This window comes from Periplaneta americana, chromosome 13 (genome assembly GCF_040183065.1).
Source record: "Periplaneta americana isolate PAMFEO1 chromosome 13, P.americana_PAMFEO1_priV1, whole genome shotgun sequence".
In the NCBI taxonomy this organism is placed as follows: domain Eukaryota; kingdom Metazoa; phylum Arthropoda; class Insecta; order Blattodea; family Blattidae; genus Periplaneta; species Periplaneta americana.
The window spans coordinates 93490821-93515854 of NC_091129.1; the positions used below are offsets into that span (position 1 = coordinate 93490821).

Genomic DNA, 25034 nt, shown 5'->3' on the forward strand with positions numbered 1-25034 from the left:
CTATTTAGGGCGGGTTGGGTGGGACCACAGCTCTCCCAGTGATCACATCGAGTTTCTACTACTCCACACTACAAAATTAAGGTATTTTCAGTGTTCCTTTGTAATTTCCTATACTGGCAGTACAGTAATAAAAATTCACCCGAGATGGTATTTAGCGAGATGAGGCTGATGATTCGCCATAGATTACCTGGCATTCACCTTACAGTTGGAGAAAACCTCGGAAAAAGCCCAACCAGGTAATCAGCCCAAGCGGTGATCGAACCCGCGCCCGAGCGCAACATCAGACCGAAAGACAAGCGCCTTAACCGACTGAGCCACGCCGGTGGCTTCCATATATCTTAATGTCGTCTATGATCTGATATCTTCTTCTACCCCGAACTCTTCTCCCGTTCACCATTCCTTCCAGTGCATTCTTCAGTAGGCAGTTTCTTCTAAGCCAGTGATCCAACCAATTCCTTTTCTTCTTCTTGATCAATTTCAGTATAAGAGAGCATTAAAATCTCTTCTTGTAAAGTTAGTATCAATGCCTTGACTGAAGATGTGTTTGTAGAAGGTTCGAAAATACTTTTTTTGATATGGATATCTCATATTGTTGATATTTTTAGGGGGACATATGAGGTTGCTGCCCAACACCATTGATATATTATATGGTCATTATTTAAAATGTGACATGAAATTCACACAATTTCAATAATCCCAATGATTGCATCAATATGTTCTTGTTTTATTGTTTTGTATTTTATTGTTATTTTTGTATCATTAAGGTTATGGTTTTTTGTTATTTAATATCAATATTATTATTGTAATATTTTATTTTTGGTTATTGACATTATTAAGGCTTTCTTTCGTCGCTAAGGTTTGTTCACTTGGAAGTAGTTCACGCAACGCTCAACAGATGGCAGCGAGCGCACTTTGTTAGAATTGGCTAGTAATAATAAAGACAAAATCTGAATCGATGGTTAAATTCCTGATTTGTTGGAATCAATCACGTTCATGACTTAAGAATAAACTTATATGAACAAAATTCGACCTACAGATTACGAAAAATCTCTCTACACAGAGAGAAATAATGCCCAAAACATATTTTCTATGTAGGCCTAGGCCTACATCTATTATCAGGCAGCAGGCCTACATTTCACTTGACGATATGTGTCGGAGAAAGAATAATATTGTTTGTATACGTCTGAAGTCTGATTACTGTAATATGTAGCTAATCAGCGATGTATGCAATGGAGGGGGAAAGGAACTGGCCACCCTACCCCATTATCTCCTGGCCTAGTTGCCTCATAAGTGGTGCCATGTTGGTATCACTTGTAAGGTTCAGACCTGTCTTCGGACAGTTGACTAAACAACAACAGGATAGCTGAAAACCCGTATTTGCCCGATAATCTAGAACATATAAGTTAGCTATTTTTGCATCATAATACAATAAGTACGGTAAAAAAAGTGTGTGTGACGAAGATTACACATACTCTCTCACTACATGTTTGCGCATTTCGTAACAATGATCAATTATCATGTTACGAATAATATTCGGGGGGGCAAAGGCTAATTGGGATTTCCCAGTCTCTTATTAGGTCAAAAACCATGATAGAACTGATATATTTTAACCCTTGTGGTGAATTTCGCTGAATCCTGGAGGGTCTAATTAATAAAATTCACTCTCCTCACCTCCACGCTGGGGCCCCCCGGGATCTTTTACATCGCGAAAGAGGGAGTGGTGTGCGGAAAGCAACGGGAAGCTACTGCATTTATCTTTCCTGAGAAAAACTGCAAAGCTGAACGAGAGAAAAGTTTGGGACAAAAGAAAGTATAAGATGATAGATGACATTAATATATATAGATCATATGCGGAGACTAAGAGGAAAGCAGAAAATAGAGACAGTGTAGACTGCTGGATTTACTGTAAAGGGCCTGCCCTTCGGCAGAAACTGTGAATGAAAATATTCCCATTTATAATTTCTATAATTGTCATTCAAAGGACATAGTATGAATGAAATATGTAATTTAAAGTCTGTTTGTTTTTGTGCGGATTATTAAAATTCTTTTTCAGTATGTACGGTACTCTCTTTATTCTATAATTTTGTCATTAATGTTAAATATATCAAGTTCTGTTCTGGTTTCCTTGCTCTGAATGTGTGTATTCAGGTACTCATTGTAGTAACTTAACTTAGACTGCCTAAATTTTGAGATAATCTCTCTAGGTATGTGTTCATGTCTCATAGCCATAAAGAAAGGCTTGCACTGTCATGAATGTAAAATATATTCATAGTACTCTTTCTAACTTTACCTTTTAGAATCCCTGTTGTGCTATACATTCGATGTAAGTTAGTCCTAATATTGTTATTTTCCGTTCTATAACATAATTAAAATTATATAAGACAATACATACGAAATATTTTAAAACTATAATCTATTCGTTTGATTTATCTTCAAGAATTAATTTTGCTCTGATAGAATGTTCTCTGTTAAATGTCATTACATGAGTTATTTTATTCTAGATACTTGTAAGTAAAAAAAAAATTTGTAACGTTTTAATAAACAGCACTAAGAAATTTCTTTTCCTGCTCCTTAGTTCTTATTTCTATTGCGTGTGAGAGCAATCTTCTTATTCACCACCAGAGGGAAAAGAAATATCCATTGTATTATAGATAGGGGAGAGTCGGGTAGTATCGGACATCGGGTAGTATCGGACAGTGCGTTTTTTTCTTCTACCACCATATGGCAGTACCTGAATGACATGGTTACATTTCTCTATGCGACATCACAAAAACGTAACCATGTCAATCAGGTACTATCATCGTGTGGTAGATGAAAGAAACTCACTGTCCGATATTACCCGACGTCCGATACTACCCGACTCTCCCCTAAGCGAATTTGTATTTTGGTCCAGAAAATATTCGCCTTTTACAAAAACCTTTCCTTATTTTAGATGAGTATTTTCCCCGAACCAAAAATTCAGTACAAATAGAGTAAAAATCACTCAGCACTTAAATTGACACCTTACTAAGATTAAATAACTACATTAAAAAAATCGTTCTTTTGGCTCTGGTGGACGTTTCTTATTCCCCTAGTGAGAGAAAAGAGAAACACTGAAATTCGCAACGAGGATAAAGTGCCATGTATTCGAATACTATCAAATATTTTATGCTATTGTTTAAGCTGTAAAATGATTTCTGTAATTAATTCATCTTACGATCCAGGAAAAATACTCTGATCATCAGCAGCATATAAATTAATGCATTGAAAATATTCTCAGGTTAAAATTTAAATTAGTGTTAGCTATATTTTCTCATAACCTACTGCATCGTTCAAATATTAAAAGGTACCATACCGAAGAAAGTCCACATACTAGTCTTAATCATTAGGTTGTTAAAATTTAATTTTTGATTTTAAAGAGTGCTTTCTTTAATTATTATTTTTTATCGTTTATACCAACTTTTTATCACTTATATTAATTTGTAAAGGGAATACTTTCTTCACAGCTACATGCAATAATTTTACTCGCTAGTCCTATTAAAAGTCTTAATATATATATACAGTAATAAATTAGTGAAACATTATTAAATTGTATGTTCATTCTCAATGTATTTCTATTACAATATTTGTTATATGGTAAAAAAATATTTAATTTATAAATCAACACTTTATGCATTAAATGTAAAATTATATCAGTCATCTGCATAAAAGTATACTGATAATCTAAGTTAAATTTTGTATCTTCTGATCTTCTTCATTTTTACAAAAGCTAGTTAGCAATACTATGTGTATATGTTGCGCTGATATGTAATTATATATAATTGCAGTTCACGATGTGGAAACTAGTCTGCCACTTCTGGCAGGGGCTAGGGCCCTGATGGCGCCCCACATGTCTCCCCAGGTAGCAGCAGCAGCGGCAGCAGCAGCTACTGCCACGTCCCTTCCACCATTGCAACCTAGAGCAGCCACCACAGGCAGTACGGATCTTCTACTTCCTTTGCAGGTATAAAACGAAAAATGTATGATGTAGGCTACATAATTAATAAAATGTGCAGAAACCATAGCAAAATGTTATTGCCATGCTATAAGACGGATAGTAAAAGAACAAAGATGAGAATTAATCTGTAATCATTATAGGACGTTAAACATATCATATCTTAAACTAAATTTCATCTGGAATTGAAGTTTTTATTTTACACTACAGCATCTGAAGTGTACGTCAGGGATTTTCAAACTTTTGCTGTCATGGATCTCCTGAGCTTTCTTATAAATGCCTGGACAGCACTATAATGTCTTTAATGCTTTGGTTTCGTCTTTTCAATGTGACATTAAGTTGGTTCAAGTGCTGGAAGATGTCACATAAAAATGACAAGTCACAAATCCAAGCATCATTTTCCAATTCTGCAATGACGTTTACCTGAAAAGTAAAAAATAAACTTGTAGGGGAGACTGTTGTACCCTTAGCACAGTGTACCTTTGAACATGTTTTGTTTCTTAATATTTGCTGCTACCTAGAGGACTCAAACTGAAGTAGATTGTAGAGAAAGCCCCTAAGTAGCTCTGGTCGTAGCTTCAGTTTGATTTACTACAAAAAGTGTGAGTTCTGTGGACAAAAGTTATTTTAGTACCAAAAGTAAACATTTCGTTCATTGATATATGTTTTATAACACAAAACCAGATTGTATTTGTTAATATCTTTCAAGTACAGTGTATTCTCTATCATCTGGTGAGTAATATCATATTTTATTTTCCATGACTTATTCGAATCTCTAGTTTTGGGGGCCATATTTGTCTAAAAGTGCACCCTCTTGTACCTTTGAACACAAAACATGTTGTACCATGGAAATGTTCCAAGGTACACGATATTATCGGTTTTTGTTTTTATTTTATTTTAAGATCATGTCACGAAGTAAGTCTGGATTTTTAAGAGGCCCCAATTGATCCGGATGACTTGAAGAAAGCTGTTGAAGCAGTTATTGCTCCTCCAATAAATAAAATCTCAATCAGAGAAGCCTGCTCTGGTTTATGATGGCAAATACATTTTAAATATGATTGTCAATTTTTACAGCTATATTCCCACCTATATTTAATGTGTTCCAACTTAAAAGAGGGTATGTTCCAAGGTACATGAACCTGTTGTACCTTTGACCACATTACATATCCCTTCATTTTATTTTTCCATCCTTAATAGATCTGTAAAACAGGAAAATACATAATACAGGAAGTTGTAAAAAAATCTTCAATAATTATTTCAAGAATTTTTTCATTTAAAAAATTTCATTTCCCAAAATTAAAAGAAATAAAATGTGAAAAGTGTTTAAAGGTACAACAGTCTCCCCTAAGTGAGTTATGCGAATTTCTTTGTATTACAGTGAAATTCTATATTTTGTGTCAAACGTACCTGGTTTTTCATGAAGATTGCAACAGTACAAAACATCGGTACAACATGGCCCCCTTGCTGAGCCACCTCACATCACAAAAATACGTCACACCTTCCAAATTAAATTCAAGATCCTCTAACATTTTCTTGAATTGCCGCTGTTTGAGTGCATTGCTTTTAATTTTGTTAATTGTAGCCACCACAACATCCATCACACCTTGAAGATTACCAGATTTTGCATATAATGACTTCTGCAGTGAAACACATGAATGTTATCGTTTCCAACTTTCTCTTTTAAGAAATGATTCATTCTTCAACCAGACATAAAAATGTTTTTCTCCGACCATTGCTGGAACATCATCAGTTGCGAGACATACTAAATTTTTCCATTTCAAACCATTGTTGTCTCCTGAATTTACGACAGCATTAAAATTCTTCGCCAGTTGTAGTTTCCTTCAAAGGAACTAATCCAATAAATATTTAGGTCAATGTCCACACTGTTACTACTCGTATTCTGTGAATGATTGGATAGTCAAAAGGGCACACTCTTACGCAAGTACAGCATGTCGCACCATGAACTTAACCCAGGCTATGGTATGGATTTTTTAAATTGATTATTAAACGACGCTTTATCAACTACTAGGTTATTTAGAGTCGACGGGATTGGTGATAGCGAGATGGTATTTGGCGAAATGAGGCCGGGGATTCGCCATAGATTTCCTGGCATTCACCTTACATTTAGGGAAAACCTCGGAAAAAGCGCAACCAGATAATCAGCCCAAGTGGGGATCGAACCCGCGCCTGAGCGCAACTTCAGACTGGCAGGCAAGCACCTTAACCGACTATGCCATGCCGGTGACTGCTATGGTATGGATGATGATGGTATGTGAATTAATGATAGCGAAATGAGTCCAATGTTTAACGCCGAAAGTTTGCCAGCAATTCTGCTTCAATTGGTTGAGGGAAAACTTCGGGAAAAACCCAACCAGGTAACTTGTCCCAACCAAGATTTGAACCACTTCGACCCACTTTCTTTAAATTTTTAACATTTGAATAGCTGAACAGGAAAACATTGCAAACGGCATTTTACTTCCTCTTTCAATGTTTTAATATAATTACATTGCACGTAATGTGTTATATATTTTATGCTCGACCATGTCGAAATGTAGTAATTATACACCTGGTAGTAGCCCTTTAATGCACCTCATTAAAGTACACCTATTCATTATAGTTCAGTTGTTCAGCCAATGAGAAATCACCATTGTTCCATTTTAAAAGCGCAAGTATCGATTATTCTCGGATATGCAATCGAAAGACAACTAGCAAAACGTCACGGAGGCTGGAAATCCAATACTGTCGCAGAAGATTATGTTCTGTTACTATAATAATTAGCGTTAATTGTAAATAATATTCAAATAAATTCAATTTGTCATCTCGTTTTTCAATTCTAAATCAATTTCCAGCATATATCAAGATTAATGTTCATGTTATTCTCTAGATTATATCAAGGTCAATGACATTCGTTCCTCGGAAAAAATCAATACTTTCGCGTCTGTGCACATCTCACAATTTAGAAGGTCAGTTCCGCTCCTCACTTCGATAACCATAACATGAATACTTATGAATAATTTCAAGTTATAAATATGGTCGAGCATAAAAAGTCGTATAAAACTTGCCTATAATGGTAATTAAGACGCTCGTATGAAAATTATGAAACTCGCTTGTGTTCATTTCATAAACAAACATACTCGCGTCTTAATTACTACCATTATAGGCTCGTTGCATAATGTACTATTAGTGAACTCTGTTGGTTGAAGATGAAAGTAAGACTGTAAATAATAAACATAATTTCTTGTTAATTCAACATTCTTTCTTATTCACACATATTTCTATTTTTTTTTCAGCCTCGATTGTTTCCTGCTCTTTTACCAGCCGGTTTCACAGATCAACAAGAAATAGTTTTAGAGCAATCCAACACACAGGAACAGAAATGTGAGTCTGGTGAAGAGGCTGGTGCCAGTGTTATTGCACAAGAGAGGTTCTAAGACTCCATAGAAATAATGCAGGTCCAGATTCTCTTAGACCAGAAGAACTACTTCAACTTACATATTTGGAACTTTCACTGATAACAAGAAACTTTAGATAATTATTTTCATTGACGATAAGTTGTTGAACTCTTATATTGAGACTGTAGAATGTTAAGCTATGAAGCCTATGCGACTGAGCTGTTGTCGGTATCATTGATCAGATTTGACCCAGAACATTTTAATTCTAAGATAGAAGCAGTAACTTAGGTGAAACACTCTCTGGAGATAATTGATACAATTTTAGTTTCAATGTCATATTTAGTTAGGAATTTCAAATAAATTAAGCTCAGAGAATATACAGACTGTTGCTAGAACGTAGAATTTAACTAATTTAGATAGGCCTATTACCAACATACTGGTGCTAACTATAAAATAAAGTATTTGTCACTAATATGATCTATAGAATTGATGAAACATAATCAAAATACAGTTAGTCTCAAGGAACATTCCCGGTGTTTTTGTCAGCCGACCAGCTGCAGGCTCCCCTGCTACCATTGTGGCTTGCATTATCTAACTCAACGATTTTAAATCTTTCGACACTTGCGGACCAGTGAAAGTCATGCAGAAATGTTGGGGACCTGCGAAATAAAAAAATACACTCTAATTTTTTTAATTACAAATTGAGCTTTTATTTTTTAATAGAACGATATTTAAAATTACAAATTCAACAGTCACATCAGCATTGTAATTTGAAGTTTGAAAGTTTACATTCACACATTCATTTATCCTGCTTCTCTGGAAAGTTATTCTTATGGGTTCAATGAGACTTTTGCTGCTGCTTATTTGCCAAAATCTTGTCGATTCTTGGATATAAAGTCTTACTACAAGACGAAGGGCGGAATCAACATCCATTCTGTTCCTGTATTTTGTCTTAATTGCACAGACAGCAGAGAAAGTTGTTTCACTTAAATATGTTGTTGAAAATGTCACTGGCAATTTCAATGTTTTTCGTTTCGGTTTGTTATTTGCACAGAGAAATGGCAGCATGTATGTTTACAATTTGTTGAAAGTTCAGATAATATTGTAAAATGATATTAAATATAAAGTAGCACGTATGAGCGAATTCAGAAATGCATACATGTATTACTTGGGAGACTGGAGGGAAAAAGACCTTTGGGAAGGCCGAGACGTAGATGGGAGGATAATATTAAAATGGATTTGAGGGAGGTGGGATGTGATAATAGAGACTGGATTAATCTTGCACAGGATAGGGACCGATGGCAGGCTTATGTGAGGGCGGCAATGAACCTACGGGTTCCTTAAAAGCCATTTGTAAGTAAGTAAGAAACTCTGCTTTTTGTATAATTACTGAAAAAACTATTACTAAAATTGAAGCATGTAGTTGCAAAATCAGATACATCATTTTTTTTTTCGAAAATGAGTTAATGTTATATTTCACATCTTCATATGATTCTACAACTGCTATAGTACTCTTGTGCTCCATCACATGGATTTTTATGATGAAAGAATAGTATTGGATGCAAATCCTTGGTTCCTTACAAACGTTTTTCCTTATACTGAAAAATTATGTTTTAGTGGTGTATCTGGTTTTGCAGCTAAACACCTCAATTGAAATCTACAAATTTTCTCTGCAAATCACCAAAATAATTTCGCGGACTGGCAGTTGAAAACCACTACTCTAACTCACGGTGCTTCATCAGGTTAAAAGTTATGTAACGTAATACGATATAATGCTATATTACTAACATTCGGTACTCACTGTCCTCACAGCAGTTGCTGAAAGTGTTGTCCATCTTGTGTCATATATAATTCACATCACATCATTCACAGAACCTGTCTCATTAAACCTATTCACTAAATTCAGTATTGTTTTTTCTGCATGGAACTGAATGGTCAGGAAATTTACATCTAAAGTTCTCACTGTTAAACTGTATAAATGTTAAAAATGTGCATACAAAAATGAAGACTAATGTTTTCCTTGTTCTGCTACACAATTTCTTTTTCCGTATGTACGTTTACATAATTGAACATACCTGTTAGTAATAACTAACCACTAAAGAATGTCGATTTGACTATTCTCACGGGTTCGTCTTCTCTTATCAATATGACTGTTGAATTCCCTAATGCTTAACTTATTTGATCCCTCCTCACTGATATTTATGTTATCCTTGAGGCATTTATTTATTTATTTTCTTTTTTTTTGTGTATGTGACAAGAGAGAGGAATTGAGGAAAAGAGAGAAGATCACCAAGTGAAGCTGCATGATTTGGGAATCATGTGGCAGAACAAGAGAAAACTTTAGATCTAAATTCCCTAATTTCCTAGTTCCGTGTAGAAAAACAATATTAATTAATTGATTAACCGGTGGACTTACTCGTGTTAATTATGCAAGATTTGTGCGGCTTACAGCTGTTTCAGTGCTTCACGCACCATCTTCAGAGCCTACTAGATCACGGCGTCATCTCGAACTTCTCTGCCTGTTATGTGGGTGTGTTTGATTGTTGAAAGGTGTTGAAGAGTGGAGTCAAATAGTGTGTGTGTTCTGAAATTGATCTGTGTGTTGAGAATTTGATCGGGGTGTGTTTTAGTGTGTTTGTATATTTCGTATTTTTCTAGTGTGTTGAGTTTTTGGTTCTTGGGTTGTGTGTGTAGGATTTCCATGTCCGTGTTTATGTTATTGTATGTATGGTTATGTGATCGGCATATGTAGATGTATTGTGTCTTCTGGTTATTGCTTTAATATGTTCTTTGTAGAGTGTTTGGAATGATCTGCCTGTCTGTCCTATGTAGAACTTATCGCAACTATTACATGTGAGTTTGTATACACCTGTGTGGTCGTATTTATTTGTTTGTGTTTTTTGTGTGCTGAGATGTCTTTGTAGTGTGTTTTCTGTTCTGTATGTTATGTTGTATTTCTGCTTTCTGAATGAAGATGTGTGCTTTTGTTTTCATATGTTAGTGTGATGTATTTCTTGTGTTCTTGTGTTTGTGTTGTGTTTTGCGTGTTTTTGTGTTTGTTAAGTTTTTGTTTTGTCTTTCTTATGACGTTGTCTATTATGTTTGGATTGTATCCGTTTTCTTGTGCTATGTATTTGATTGTGTTCACTTCTTCATTGTAGTGTTGTTGGCTCATGATTCAAGATTCAAAATGGATTAACAATATTAAATTTAATGAGTAGGTTTAATGAAACATTTTGTGTAAATGATGTGACATGAATTAGGTCTATGTATCACACAAGATGAGCAACACTTCCAGCAGCTACCATGAGGAGCTTGAGTACTGAATGTTATTAATGTAACATAATATGTAAGTTTTCACGGATGCAAGCAGTGGTGGTAATACAGGGGACCTGGAAGCATAAACATGTATCGAAAACTTATTGGAGGTTATTGAAGTAATACCGGTCAATAATAACTCTTGATAAACAACTTTAAATTAAATTTTAACTACATAAATGTTGTTCATATAAATAACAACATACTGTACGGCACCAGTTTAATCTCGTACTACTGTTTTCTTTGAATTTAATTTTAGAATTGACATTGATATTAATGAGATATCAATCTCACTCTAGGTTTCCAGTCACATTTCAATTTAATTTACAGTTAAGGATTGTATTAATAGTGTTATACATGGGGTTTTATATGCCATACAGATTTTCGAAGTAGTGTATACTAAATATACAAAATTGTAAACTTTTATTATGAAAAGAGGTTTGAAAAGAACATCCATATTTAATATAGCTATAGAGAAGCTATTAAAAACTAGCATTATTTTTGTAGAAGTTAATTTTTAAGTAAGTAAGACAGGAACAGGTTAAAAACTTCTAGACTTGAGGTAAAGAGGCCAATTTTAACATTTCATTTTTAAAAAGGTGTACCGTAAAATTGATTTCTGGTAGAATATATAAACGAAACTTTCAAGAAATATTATTAAATACGTTTGATATTTTACGTAAAAAAATAATATATGTATGTACAGTACACCAGTAATATCATTATAGTTTTCCAAGTGAATTCATAGAACTGTATTTCAGCTCTCATTCATTATTAGTAATTGCAAGTGTAAGCTATTCATGTAGTCAAAGAAGGAATACCAGTATTTACTTTATGATCATAAAATTGTCACTGTGTACAAGTAAATAACACATAATTTTAACATTTCGTATTGAGTAATCACACAAAAATTTGTAATAGAGGCTATTGTGGAACATGGATAACATTTCATAATCAGAACCTGATATTCTAATATTCCTACATCCACATGAATATTTGCAATAAAATAAAGAGAGGGAAAAGAAAAATAAATTATCATTCATATTTGTCTGTAATTATCAGCAGACCTTATGCTAAAGGGGCCAATCTAGGAATTAAATTAATAGTTTCAGAGTCCTATTCCTTAGTTTCCTGTAGAATTACATGAACATGAGTAGATATTCAAATATCATTGCAGCAAAATGTGCCCAGATTTTTTAGTGAAAGCCTAAGAGGGCCTTACGTGCAATATGTTTATGCGAATTAAATTACAGATCATTAAAACATAAATTATTATTTGTAGGTATTATACCATTTTTATCAGTATCAGTATAATTGAAAAATTATTATTAAGTTATGTTATTTAAAAGAAGAATGTAATAAAATTATTACCGTAACTTTCTAAATGCCCACATACAGTACCATACTGATATAAATTTTATGGTTGATAGAAGTCTCATTTAAATCCATAAAGATATTTGTATCTCATTCATCCAGAACTGGAAACAAGTTTTTTATATGCTCTCAATAGAATTTCTAGAATCTTGAAATATGAGATAGGCCTACTACTTTCAATATAAATTAAATTTATCAGCACATAAGAATCTCAGTGTGAACCATTTAGTCCTAGTCACTTTTGCAGGCAATTTACATCAAATTTCTACAGTTTTCTAATTCTCTGTAATCTCTTTCTAGCTTCGCATTTTTCAACAGAATTCTCTGAACATTACGTCACATTCCTAGATACGGTACCAGAAGTTCTGTTGAGGGCTATCAGTTAAATTACTTAGGTACAGGTACATTAGGTGCACTGGAATACTTCTATAGCCACATTTAATTATATTTTTAGGATTGTGTAATTATCTCTGGAACTTTTATTACCTATCTATATCTACGTGAAACATCGTCTTTTATATAAACAGGTTGAATCATCCTCAAAATACATCCCGGAAGAATACTTGTAGCTCAAACCATGCCTCAGAAACTTCGAAATAATGGGCTTTTTAAGGTTATGTTAGGTAATGTGCGACATTCAGAAAGTTGGCAGTGGATACCGTCCACAAAAATTTAAAACAAACTGGATTATCTAACTTCTTGAAAACAGTAGAGTCCGCACAAGGACAATTTAAATTAGACTTACTACACCTACATATGAAAGATTAGACTGAACCTCAAGAACAAGTTTGTTCAACGAAAAAAGAAGTCTCGCCAGATGTTTGTGCCAAAAATTCTGTTGAATGTGTGAGAACGTTAGAATCCACATGTTTCATATTGCAACAGTGTCAGTCACGAAGAATGCCTCAAAGTGATTTTTTTTATTGGTTGAAGCTATAGAACTGTTATAGTAATTGGGAAGACACCTATACCCTTCCGGCCTGAGTATGGGAATTGACTCATTCTCTAGCTTAGAGTTTGATATTCAGAGTAGTTTCAGTGCTTCTATACAATGAAACAGCTCAAGACAGTGCTGAGAATCTCAAGACAGACATAATGCAGGTCGGCTTGGAGGTATTATTACCGTAAGTTATATGAAATTGTATGTAACTTTACTGTGCCTAATATATATTTAATTTGATATGCATAGAATCATAGACGTTTATATTGTTATATTTTTATCACATGTTCTATAAAAAAAGAAGGTTTTATCCATACACTTAGAATTATAATAAAAAGCTACAGGTAATACATATTTCATCTTTATATCAACACTCATGACATACGGTACATACCAAACTTTTTTCTTAAATTAATAACAAAATACAAAATGCTCAATTTCTTAGATTTATATATACATAAATCTATTATCTATCTAAATATTAAAACTCACATATTACATAGGCTTTCTAATAGTGATAAAACAGGAATAGGAGAGAATTTGTATTACCATAACCTGATTTGATGCGAAACCTTCCAAATTAAAGCTTTTCCTAACACACATCATAGGGATGAATGAATTAAGTATAGAATAACAAATATACTATGGTATGTACAGATTCAGTGTAGCAGGAAGTGGTCTTAAAACAATTTAAGTATGATATTTTAATACAAACATGTTGCATTGATAGCTGTTTTTTAAAATGTTAATCCATTTAGAAATAAGTGTTTGATAGCTTAAAAATTGTTTGAAAATTTTAATGTCATTCATTGAATACAGTTTTTGAACTGGAAATAAATTGGTAATTAAGTGAAAGAATTTTTCGGTATATTCATTTTAATAAGTATTAAACTCGACTTAATTGATAATGAAATGTAACAAATGACAGTAGGTATCCTCTATCCTTAACTATGTCTTTCACTTCAAAAATAATAGTGTAATCACTACTAATGCTATTCACTGTAGTATAAAATATTTGTGAACATTTTATAGTATATTACTGTTTGTTGAAAAAGAAAAGTATGCCTTTCATTAAAAACAAAACTAGTCAAGATTAGTTACTGAACTAATCTTGACAGCAAAATACAATTGTCTCGTTAAATTAGAGAGGCCAGTGGGATAACCTACACTGATAACTTTTATCATGAGGAAATAGTGACAACAAAATTTTCTCCAGTATTCTAACATTGAGCTTTGTAATGAACAAATTAAAATCAATGTGTAGGCCTACTTGTGCAGACTATTTTATTTTCTCATGTCTTTCAAACACTGCATGAAATTAATTTCAGTCACATTCTTCATGATTAACATACTATGTCAACACTGTTTTTATTTAATACACTGTATTTAATATTTTCCTTTAAGTTTTGTACATTATTTTTTTTACACTTCAAGTCAGTCTGGATTTATGTATTGGGGACCCTGGGGTGGCATACAGTGTGGTGGCATGTAAATTAAATTAGTACTGTACCATATCTTTTTATTTTTTTCACTATTTCTAACTATTACTTTGTTCTGCTTATACCCATTCCCCTTTCCTACAAAACTGTTCCTCCCATTCATGCATCCCTAGGACTTCCCTTCAGTCTCTTGACTTCCATTGTGGCCTGCCATACCATTTTAGAAACTTTTTCCTCTCCTCTTCCACGTACACATCCAAATCATCTTAACTGTGAATGTTAGAGATTGAATTCTTAAACTCGTTCTCATTGCCTGATTGCTAAGATTATCCGATTTTGTTTCCTCTTACGTCTTTTTTAAATACCGGATCTCATTTCGATTGCTTGAAGTTTATTGGAGTACCAGTACCACTAGTTAGAAGTTAATGGCCAAGACTCACATTCCTAAGTTAATGTTGTTTTGTAAATAGTTACCTTAGTTGTCTACACAATTTCCTTCCTACTTATAAAATCTATATTTAAGGCATGGTACAATCTTCCTGTTGGTATAATTATGTTCTTCCTTCTTCATCTATTTTTCTAATGCCACTTACTAGGAATCCTAGGTACTCAAAATTGGTTACTTGTTGTAATGTCTCATACACTGGTACTGGTACCAGTACCATTTTTCATATTTATTTTTCTCATTTCACTGTACATATGTTGCTATTCCTTTTCTGATTTAGCCAATAAGATTAAATCATCTGCAAAAGCTAATGACATCTTTAAAGGCTTCATGAAAGAAGGTATCTAATTACAACAGAAAATTAGGGCTAACGTTTTCAATTTTGTTGAGGTTTGTAGGGGCTTCTGTATGTGTGGGAGCCCCAAATGATCCCCCCCCCCCCCGCCTCTTCTTTAAATCCGGCAATGTTACTGGTACAAGTTTACAAAAAGAACAACACAATGTATTCGTACATATCATTTGGCGATATGAATTATGAAAATGAAAATTGCTCTATTGTGAAGTTAGTCATAAACAATGTTACAAAGTATGTGTTTTAAAGCAGTGGTCGTCAACTGCGGTGTATTGGTGTATGAGCAGAGTTCCGGGACAAGTGCATTGCAGGAGTTAGCAACACAGCAGTATGCGTCGAGGTCTTCTGAGTGACGGTGGCAGTTCAACAGTTTCATAAACTGCAAACATGTCGGGTGCAGTGGCAAGTTGCTGGATCGGTTTCTGTAACTACGAGAAGAGATAGCTTTATTCATGGAACAACTGAATAAACCTATTCCAGAACTGAGAATAATGTTAAATGGACTTGTGACTTAGCATTTCTAACAGATTTAACAGGGCATTTGAATGTTTTGAACCTTTCTCTTAAGGTAAAGGTCAAATAGTCACCCAAATGTATGATAGAATCAAGGCCTTTAAACTTACGTTATCACTTTGAGAATGTCAGTTAGAGGATAAGAACCTCGAGCACTTCTGAAAACTAAGGACAGTTCACACTACTGTAACGACCGCAGACTTACAAGTATATGTGCAAATACTAGGAAAACTAAATCAGGAATTGCACTCAAGGTTCCAGGATTTGGAAAGTCTTGAATGTATTTTTTTAAATATTGGAGACTCCATATTCCTTGGAGGTTGACTGTGTTTCAATTGAATTGCAATTGGAACTCTTGCCTGTACAATGTAATCGCGAATTTGAAGAAGAAATTTGCAACCAAGAAAAGTTCGTGTGACTTTTATAACAATCTTCCACATGTCCGATTTCCACGATTGCACAGGCATGCTGCTCGAATCTTGTGGTTATTTGGGTCATCATACATTAGCGAGCAGTTTTTTTCCCTGATGAAAATTAACAAACTTCAACATAAAAATCAACTGCCAGATCACAATTTAAAATATGCACTGAGACTATGCACCACTCAAACAGTGTTTCCAAACATTGAGAAATTGATAGGTGAAAAGGGGATAAAAAAAATCCCGAAAAATCGCTGCCATTGTTGAGTAAACTTCTATTCCTGATACACAAATAGCAGCAATATTTATGTCCACTATGTTTCCTTCATAAACAATTTATATTTCTTCATTTCAATTATTTATCTCCTTTCAAACCTAAAGTAGTACCATTCATTATGTTATTGCATATTTATGTATGTAGTGGCAATCAGTGATTCATTTAGAAGTACATACACGATTTTTATTCATTTGAATACCGTATTATGTATTTAATTGAAATTGTGCCAGTAATATGTAACAATGCTGCCGCTATTTAATACTTTATTCCATTTACATACGTTAAATATTCCAATGCAATAATAAAGTTAATATTCATTTATTCAAATCATGTCCATTGTCTTGACACCGCCACTGCAACTCTGCTCCATTACCACACATTCGGTTGTTCAGGGCAAGTGAGCGAGCTAGGGAGATGCACGGTGCAAATCAGTTGATGACCACTGTTTTAAAGAAACATTGTTTCTGATATTTCCTCGTGGTATGAATTATCTTCATTGTCACCGCCACTGTCATTGCTGTCATATTACCTCCACGGCTACCACCTCCACCATCATAATAATAATAATTACTACCATTACCGTTACTGCAACTTACGTCTTAGATCAATTCCAGTTTTACAATCATGAATGAAATTTTAAAACTATCGGGTAGATTAATATGTCAGTATGAACAATTACATTTTCTCATCTCATACACTAATTTGTACTCTGGAGCTATCTTACAATCATTCTCTTTATACTTATCTGTTTAGCTGTAATTTCTGTAAAAAAAACTTCCTATAATCTGGTAAACTGATTCATTGTTAAAGAAAAATTTATAAATATTAAAAGATTGATACTGGTATTTTAATTTTAAAATGTAATTTATCTTCTTTGGTTCAGTTCCGTGGTATATACTTAATGTATTATACTATTTGTGGTGTATAATATTTCTCACTCATAGTCTTCATTACTTCAACTTTTATAAAAGCAGTAGATATTTGTGAAGACTCTCTTGTTACTAAACCTTGACTGTGTACTTTTACAAAGTTGGAGCTTTGAAACAAAAATTTTTCTGTCAATGTACTCCTGATTTGGTGTCGAATCAAATCCGAATATCTTTGTTTGCCTACGTGTTCCAGAGAATCCTGTTCTAGTGTTCGTATTCTCAGGAAAATTAAATTTGTAATGTATTGCTTTGTACACTGATAGCAGAAATATTGATTATCTTAAAGATATGGCAGAGTGATATAATGGAAAAGGAAGTTTTTCGAGAAAACTTGCCACACATAGGCCATAATCTTTGTACTCCACAAATTCCACATGTTTGCCTCGACTCGAATTTTATCTTAGTTTATCTATAAAACACTTGATATTTATATGTGTTTAGCTGGGTGGGTTCTATAAAGATAAATATTGTAACACATTGAAATAATCATACTATTATAATCCAGAATGAGTAACTGTCCAGTTATTATTAATTAAGAATAAATTAATATTTTTAAATGAGAAAATATTTCTTTGTGTAATTATCAGTTGTTAGCTTTGTTGTTTTCATTATTTTCATAAATACTTCTATTTCAATTAATTTTAAGTATAACTAACTGGGATTAGGTTCTAAAGTTTTCCCTTCCCAAAAGTTCTTAACCATTTCTGGAATGCATGCTTCAAGAATGAGAAAAGTTGGTAAGCACTTATAAAAGAACAGAAAATTTTCAATTTATTTTTATTGGGGAAGCACTATTTATGCATCCCTTGTTAATGAAAACTACTGCGTTATTTACTCATAGCCTATATTAAGTTTTGTTACTCAGAGAATACAAAAGAATTGTTCGATAACGTACGAATAGATGTTGGTTATCATCATACCACGTGATCATCATCATCATCATCATCATCATCATCATAGTCATTGTCATCGCATCATCATCGTCATCGTCATCATCATCAACAATAATAATTTATTTTTCTTAATTTGTACTTGAACACAATTCTGGTTGACTTAAAAGTATTCATGTATCCTTATCTTAGAGTTATATACTTCTGCTAGAACTATTTCCAAGTAAAATAAAACAATAAGATATAATTTTTTTCTGTTGTAAAACTGCAATGTTATAATTATTTATATTAATTCAAAGTCTTATTTAAAACAAGAAATAGTCAATATGTAGATATGTGTATATTTGACACATATTCTTGTAAATTAGCCATAAAAATGTTGGCCCTAAAGTCTTATTTTCCTAACAGAAAATTGATGTATAAATATTATTGTCTCTCTTCCCATACACATTTCTTTCAGCTAATTAGAGGAAGTTTTCAATTATATTAAAATAAAGAGGAGATATTGAGATATTTTGTGATTGTTGGGACTGATTTTTAAAATATATATACCAAACAATTTATTCCAAAGTATGCAGTATAAATATATGCATTACGTTTAATTTGTATACCATGAAAAGAAGCTACAAATTTTCATTTAAAAACTTCTAGTCAAAGATAAGTTAAACAGCTTTCAGTTTTCTTAAAATAATTTTTTTAGCTTAAAAAATTTTGTAGGCCTATGTGACTTGCATAAAGCTTAATTTAATTATGTATATTAATCTATCGATAGTCTCAATTTATGTGCACAAAAATAACTTAGTGTAGGTTAGTAAGTTCTTATTAAAGGTAATAAAATTGCATACACATTATAAAATCTGATGAATTATTAAGTTATTTAAATAAAATAAATAACGACTTCACTATATTCATACTTAAATTATAGTACGGTATTATTTTACTTGATTGACTAGTTTCGATGTAATTTCCATAATTTTCTGAATACTAGAATTCATTATACATCGAAAGTAGTCATTCAGGTAAAATAACACGATAATTTAAATATTAATACAGTGAAGATGTTATTTATTTAATTTAAATAACTTAATAGCTCATCAGTTATATTATATAAGTGTTAAATGAGTGTAATGAAGAATGAAGATTATAAAATCATTCATAATATTATTTTATTATATAGGACTAATCTAGAGAGAGATGAGCAGAGGTTAAGGGTGTTTGAGAATTAGGTGCTTAGGAAAATATTTGGAACTAAGATGGATGAAGTTACAGGAGAATGGAAAAAGTTATACAATGCAGAAATGCACACATTGTATTCTTCACCTGACATAATTAGGAACATTAAATTCAGACGTTTGAGATGGGCAGAGTATGTAGCACACATGGGCGGATCCAGAAATGCATATAGAGTGTTTGTTGGGTGGCTGGAGGAAAAAAGACCTTTAGAGAGGCCGAGAAGTAGATGGGAGGATAATATTAAAATGGTTTGAGGGAGGAGGGATATAATGGTAGAGACTGGATTAATCTTGCTCAGGATAGGGATCGATGGTGGGCTTATGTAAAGGCGGCAATGAACCTCCAGGTTTCTTAGAAATCCATTGACTTTACAAAGGCATGACAGCAATAAAATTATCTTATCATAACAGAGCTACTGGTCTGACAAATATTTTCTCTACAGAGTATCATATTGTATTCTTCGAAAAAAAAATTCTTGTAGCAGGTAACAGCTGACACTTACATAATCAACTAGAGAAAGGGACGTGAGTAGAACTCCAATTATCCAGCTACCCAATTTATCCGGATCGATTTGTGGGAAAATACAAAAATTAATACTGTACAGTAAATCGCGACTTCTTCAAAGCAATGTACGCTATTCAAGATGTTTCAAATAAAATAGAGTACAGGTGCTATACAGAATTATATACTGTACTAAAATAAATTTATGTATATAACTGTATCTCAATTTTTAGTTTTTATCTACTTTAACATATAATTTTAATATGATATGATATATTTTTATTCCACCAGCTTACACCAGTCGCGATGGCCCTTCACATTTCTGCATACAGTGCCATCACTCCCTTGGATACATAATTTTCTGCTTACACTTTTTTAAACATCTCTGGCTGTTATCATTATCACAATTTATTTTAGTGAATATTTCTTTATACATCTTGTTTATACAACTTTTAACACTATATCACTTCGGAATATAAAGTACCAGTATATATATGCTTTCACATGTTAATTAACTAGGTTACCTTGTTGACTAGTTAATTAACACGTGAAAGCATATAGGTATATATAAAAAATGACTGATCACTTTTCTATTACGTCGCTCACCTCTGTTTCCCTCCCTTCTTTTTATATTTACCCTTCCCTTTCCTAGTTATCTATCTTATTCCAACTAATTTCATTTAACTAAACAATCACTTCTCTCAACCTCTTATTACTTGATCCCAACATTGTTTACATTAGTCGAACTTTTTCATAGTTGTTCACTTATTTATTCACTTGAATCACTAATCTACTCTGTATATTTTCAGACGAATTAGTTTCTACAGTTTCATTACATTTCCATTTCCCCTTTCTTTATTATGTTTATATCACTACTTACTTATTATCACTCTTTGGTTATTACTTGTGTCTTATCCTTTTTCACTATTATTCCCTTGCCTTACCGTCTTTTCTGTCACTATCACTCTTTTCACTTTATCACTTTCCTAAGTTTTGTCACTCATGCATACTATTTTCAATTGCTGACCCATATTTGATCTTCCAGCCGGATTCACTTCACTCTTTTTGCTGTTCTCAACTCTTGTATGTCATCCTTCTGTTCTCCTCCGTCTGCCTGATGCCGTCATCATTATTTTAGTGCAAGCCTCTTGTTTCTTCTTTAATTGCTTACAATTTTAATAGTATAGTACAATACATACATACCTATGTTTGCTTAGTTAGTTTTTATCAATAAAAATTGGGTTTTTAATTTGTCAGACATCATTTTTTCTTAATTATTTCTGAGCTATATCCAATTATCTGGATCAGTCCGATCCCCAATTAGTCTGGATAATTGGAGTTCTACTATACTTGTAACTCCTTCCATTTTAATGTGACTGTCATTTCTTATTTCAGAAGCCAGAAGGAACAAAGTCCAAAATCTCCACTTTGAGATATAGTAAGATAAATATTCCACTTTGCACAAGCTTTATACAGTGGTGGAGCGTGAATATAGAAAAAGTGTTAGCACTCACATTATCTCTGGTTGTTATCATTATCAAAATTTTAGTGAATATTTCTTTATACATCTTGATTATACAACTTTTAACACTATATCACTTCGGAGTATAAAGTATATATATGCTTTCACATGTTAATTGACTAGGTTACCTTGTTGGCTAATTAATTAACACATGAGAGCATATAGGCATATACTTTATATTCCGAAAAGAATATTTGTTGATCTTTGAATACAGCATCATTCTGCATTGAAATGTCGTACACAACTTTCGTTCTTCAATTAAATTGTATAGATGTGGAGTGGGTATTCCTTTCTCAATATACCGTTTTTCGAATTGCAATTTCTACTGCCAAATGATTATTTTATTAACTGTTCTCTGATACAATTATACTCACACATTTTCATTTATGTCACTATACTAAAAATGCCACTTTTAATCTTATGTAAGCATTCCTGGAATCGCTAACACAGCCACTGCTCACTCACAGCTTTCACTCAGGTCAAGAGTAAGGCAGAGAGGGAGCAGGCGTTTCCACGCGCATGAGTGTAACACCAGTTACTGGTTCCTGCATTAGCAAAAGAGAGATCGCTAACAAGGACACAGAAATATTCATACTTAACGAAAAACCGACCATTGTAGCTTATATTTTGCGACCTGACCAAAAATGATGTTTATATTTGAATTAACAGTCACAAGAAATAACTATAAAATATAACTTGTTTCAGCTAACATAATTTTTAACAAAATAACTTTACTTTCAAAGTGTTAGCAGTGCTAACATTACTAACATAAACGTGCGCCACTGACTTTATAACTTACTTCCATTGAATCCAAATCTAGTCTTTCAGGTAAGGTTCCCTGTAAAGCAGATTTGAATAATTTCAAGGGAACAATTGTTCCGGGGCCGGGTATCGATCCCGGGAAAGAGCGCTGGTACATTCAACCAGAGGTCCCGGGATCGATACCCGGCCCCGGAACAATTTTTCCCTTGAAATTATTCAAATATACTTCCATTGAATATCGAAAAATGTACTCAACTATCTATACCTATAATTCTGGAGTACCAACATCAAAGCAAATTTAAAATCCTATTATATATGAATCAACCATAACCAAAAAAATCCAAGCTTTGGTGTTTACTTTCTTTTGACTTCTGACTCAAGATTTGAATTTCATAATAATATGCTGGGTAACTTTCGGTGTTGGATCCCTGACTTATTTCACAGACATTATAACCTTCATCTCATTCAGACGCTAAATAATCTAAGATGTTGATAAAGCGTCGTAAAATAACTTACTAAAATAACATAAAAATAAATTCATAATAATTTCTAATACTGGTATTTTAGCACAGAATTTGTTGAGAAGTTTATAATTTTAGTGAACAATGATGATTTTTCTACAACTAAGAAGTGGGTAAGCATATAAATGGATATTATAAAATAATTCTTATATAAATAAATATACCTTAATGTTGTTCGAAGAAAGTTCTTACAGGAGTAGAAAATGGATAATAGAATATGCAAGGCTGCATCAGTGCTGGTGGAACATATCTTCAAAAATGTGTCTGGGAAACTTCTCTGTTTATAATTCACATCATCTTCTACATAGAATTTGCTTTATAGTTAAGGTAATAAATTAATTATTACTGTATTGCATACCTGTGATAGTGGTGGATGTTTTGTAATCAATATCAAGGTACAGGCATTCACTTCACTGCATAGCTCTGTTAATAATACATTCTCATATTTTTATTCTGTTAAACATAGAGCAGCCATTTTCTAAGAGACACCTAAAATAGTTTATTTCCCTTACAGATTCCTAATAACAATTTTTGTGCTTATGAGAATTATTTATTGTGTTTATTTTGAGTGAACAAAGAATGTGGCAAACATCTGGACATTTATAAATGTATTTAATAGTAAAAGAAATTATAATTTTCTTAAAATATTGACATATTTGACAACAATCTTTCATTTTACATTGAGCTGTGTATTTCTAATTATGAAATCTGTATTTTGTCATATTTATAATTTGCAACAGCCATAAAATCAACAAAGCATTTCTGTCAGTGGTATGGTAGGAAAATATTTTATAAACGTATTATTTGTAATATTATATTGTCAACTGTAGACAGATTTCTGGCACTTTTTTTTTTACAATATCCACGTTTTTGACATGCTTGTTGAGTTTATCCTCCAGGCCGATCAGTTGAATGTTCTGTCTATTTGAGGTGGCAATATATATTTTTCTATGTCACAGTGGCTATGTAGCCGATTAAACGTGCGATTTATTGATTGTCTCACTTTGTGGTGTTATATTCATTGCATATTGCAACCCGTAACTTCTTATTTCCAATTCCCTTCCAACTTCCTATTAAAAATTAATCTTAGAAACTTAAGGAACTAGACACTAAAGTACTGGTAACTCTCAGTTGCATAACTTGACTTGGACATGTAACAATTTACTTTAACATAGAAAGGGGAGGCGGGAGGAGATTAACCTTTCAGCTATACATGGCAACCATTACTTTGTTACAAAATTTTGAGGACAGAGATGATCATCATGAACAATTTTCATATAGAAACTCTTGTTCAAATGTTCTTTTGGTAGTTACAAGCTTTGACGTGTATCCTAACCAACCTAATTAATACTGTAGAACAGGAATTGTCAACTGAGTCCTGCTATGATGCGCTGGGAGAGAGAATACAGAAAACAAGTGGCGTATTAATCAATATTTTTCCTGTACGCATAACTCTCGCTTAATATCTTTCTCTCCCCTCAAATACTCACTGAAACACTCGTAATATTAATGTAATGTTTAATCAATAAATGTACATGCTAATTACAGTAGTATGCACTCTCAAATGTACAATATTATAGAAGTTCTTCTGAGACTTCAAGGTTTCCGTTAACTCCCCAAATAAAGATGGCTAATTGGGCAATATCACCGATATTGGTGCTTTTAACAAGAGCTGTCGAATAACGTACTGTATGAATTCATTAGCTCTTTCTTGTAGTTGACGTTTGAGATCTTGGACCATATCTTCAACACTACGAGATATAATATGGTTGAATAAACTTATTGACTCAAATGAAGGTAATTCTTTTAACATAGAATGCTTCATACTTCAGTCAATAGTTCTTTGAAAAATACACCTTCCTTAAATGGTCTGCTTGTCTTTGCAATCCTTAGTGCTAGACAGCTTACTAATTCGGGTTGTCTTACGAAAACTGAAAATCACAATGACATGTGATGCCAGGATGTCATGAGACTATAGCAAAATAATAATAATAATAATAATAATAATAATAATAATAATAATAATAATAATGCGGTTACAAGAATTATGCACTGAGGAAGTCAGCTCAGATAGTATTTGGGAGGTCCCGGTTTTCAACCTCATGGCTGACCAATCTTACTGGGGTTTTTCGTGGCTTCCTTCAGTCACAAAGACAAATGTCGGAAATTTACATATCACGATTCATCACCGCCTCAATCACCAATGTAAACGTTAATAAAAAATCTAAAATCAA

General features: G+C 33.0%; 1 protein-coding gene across 3 annotated transcripts in view; it reads left to right on the top strand.

The window, feature by feature from the left end:
* Positions 1-23815, top strand: part of LOC138712113 (potassium voltage-gated channel protein Shaw-like) — a 932154-nt gene extending 908339 nt beyond the window's left edge. For all 3 annotated transcript variants that reach the window (XM_069843532.1, XM_069843530.1, XM_069843531.1), the window contains 2 exons: positions 3807-3982; positions 7264-23815. In XM_069843532.1, coding sequence (XP_069699633.1) covers positions 3807-3982; positions 7264-7404 — 317 coding nt within the window. In that variant the 3' untranslated portion in view covers positions 7405-23815. The remainder of the gene's footprint in view (positions 1-3806; positions 3983-7263) is intronic.
* Positions 23816-25034: the final 1219 nt, after the last annotated feature.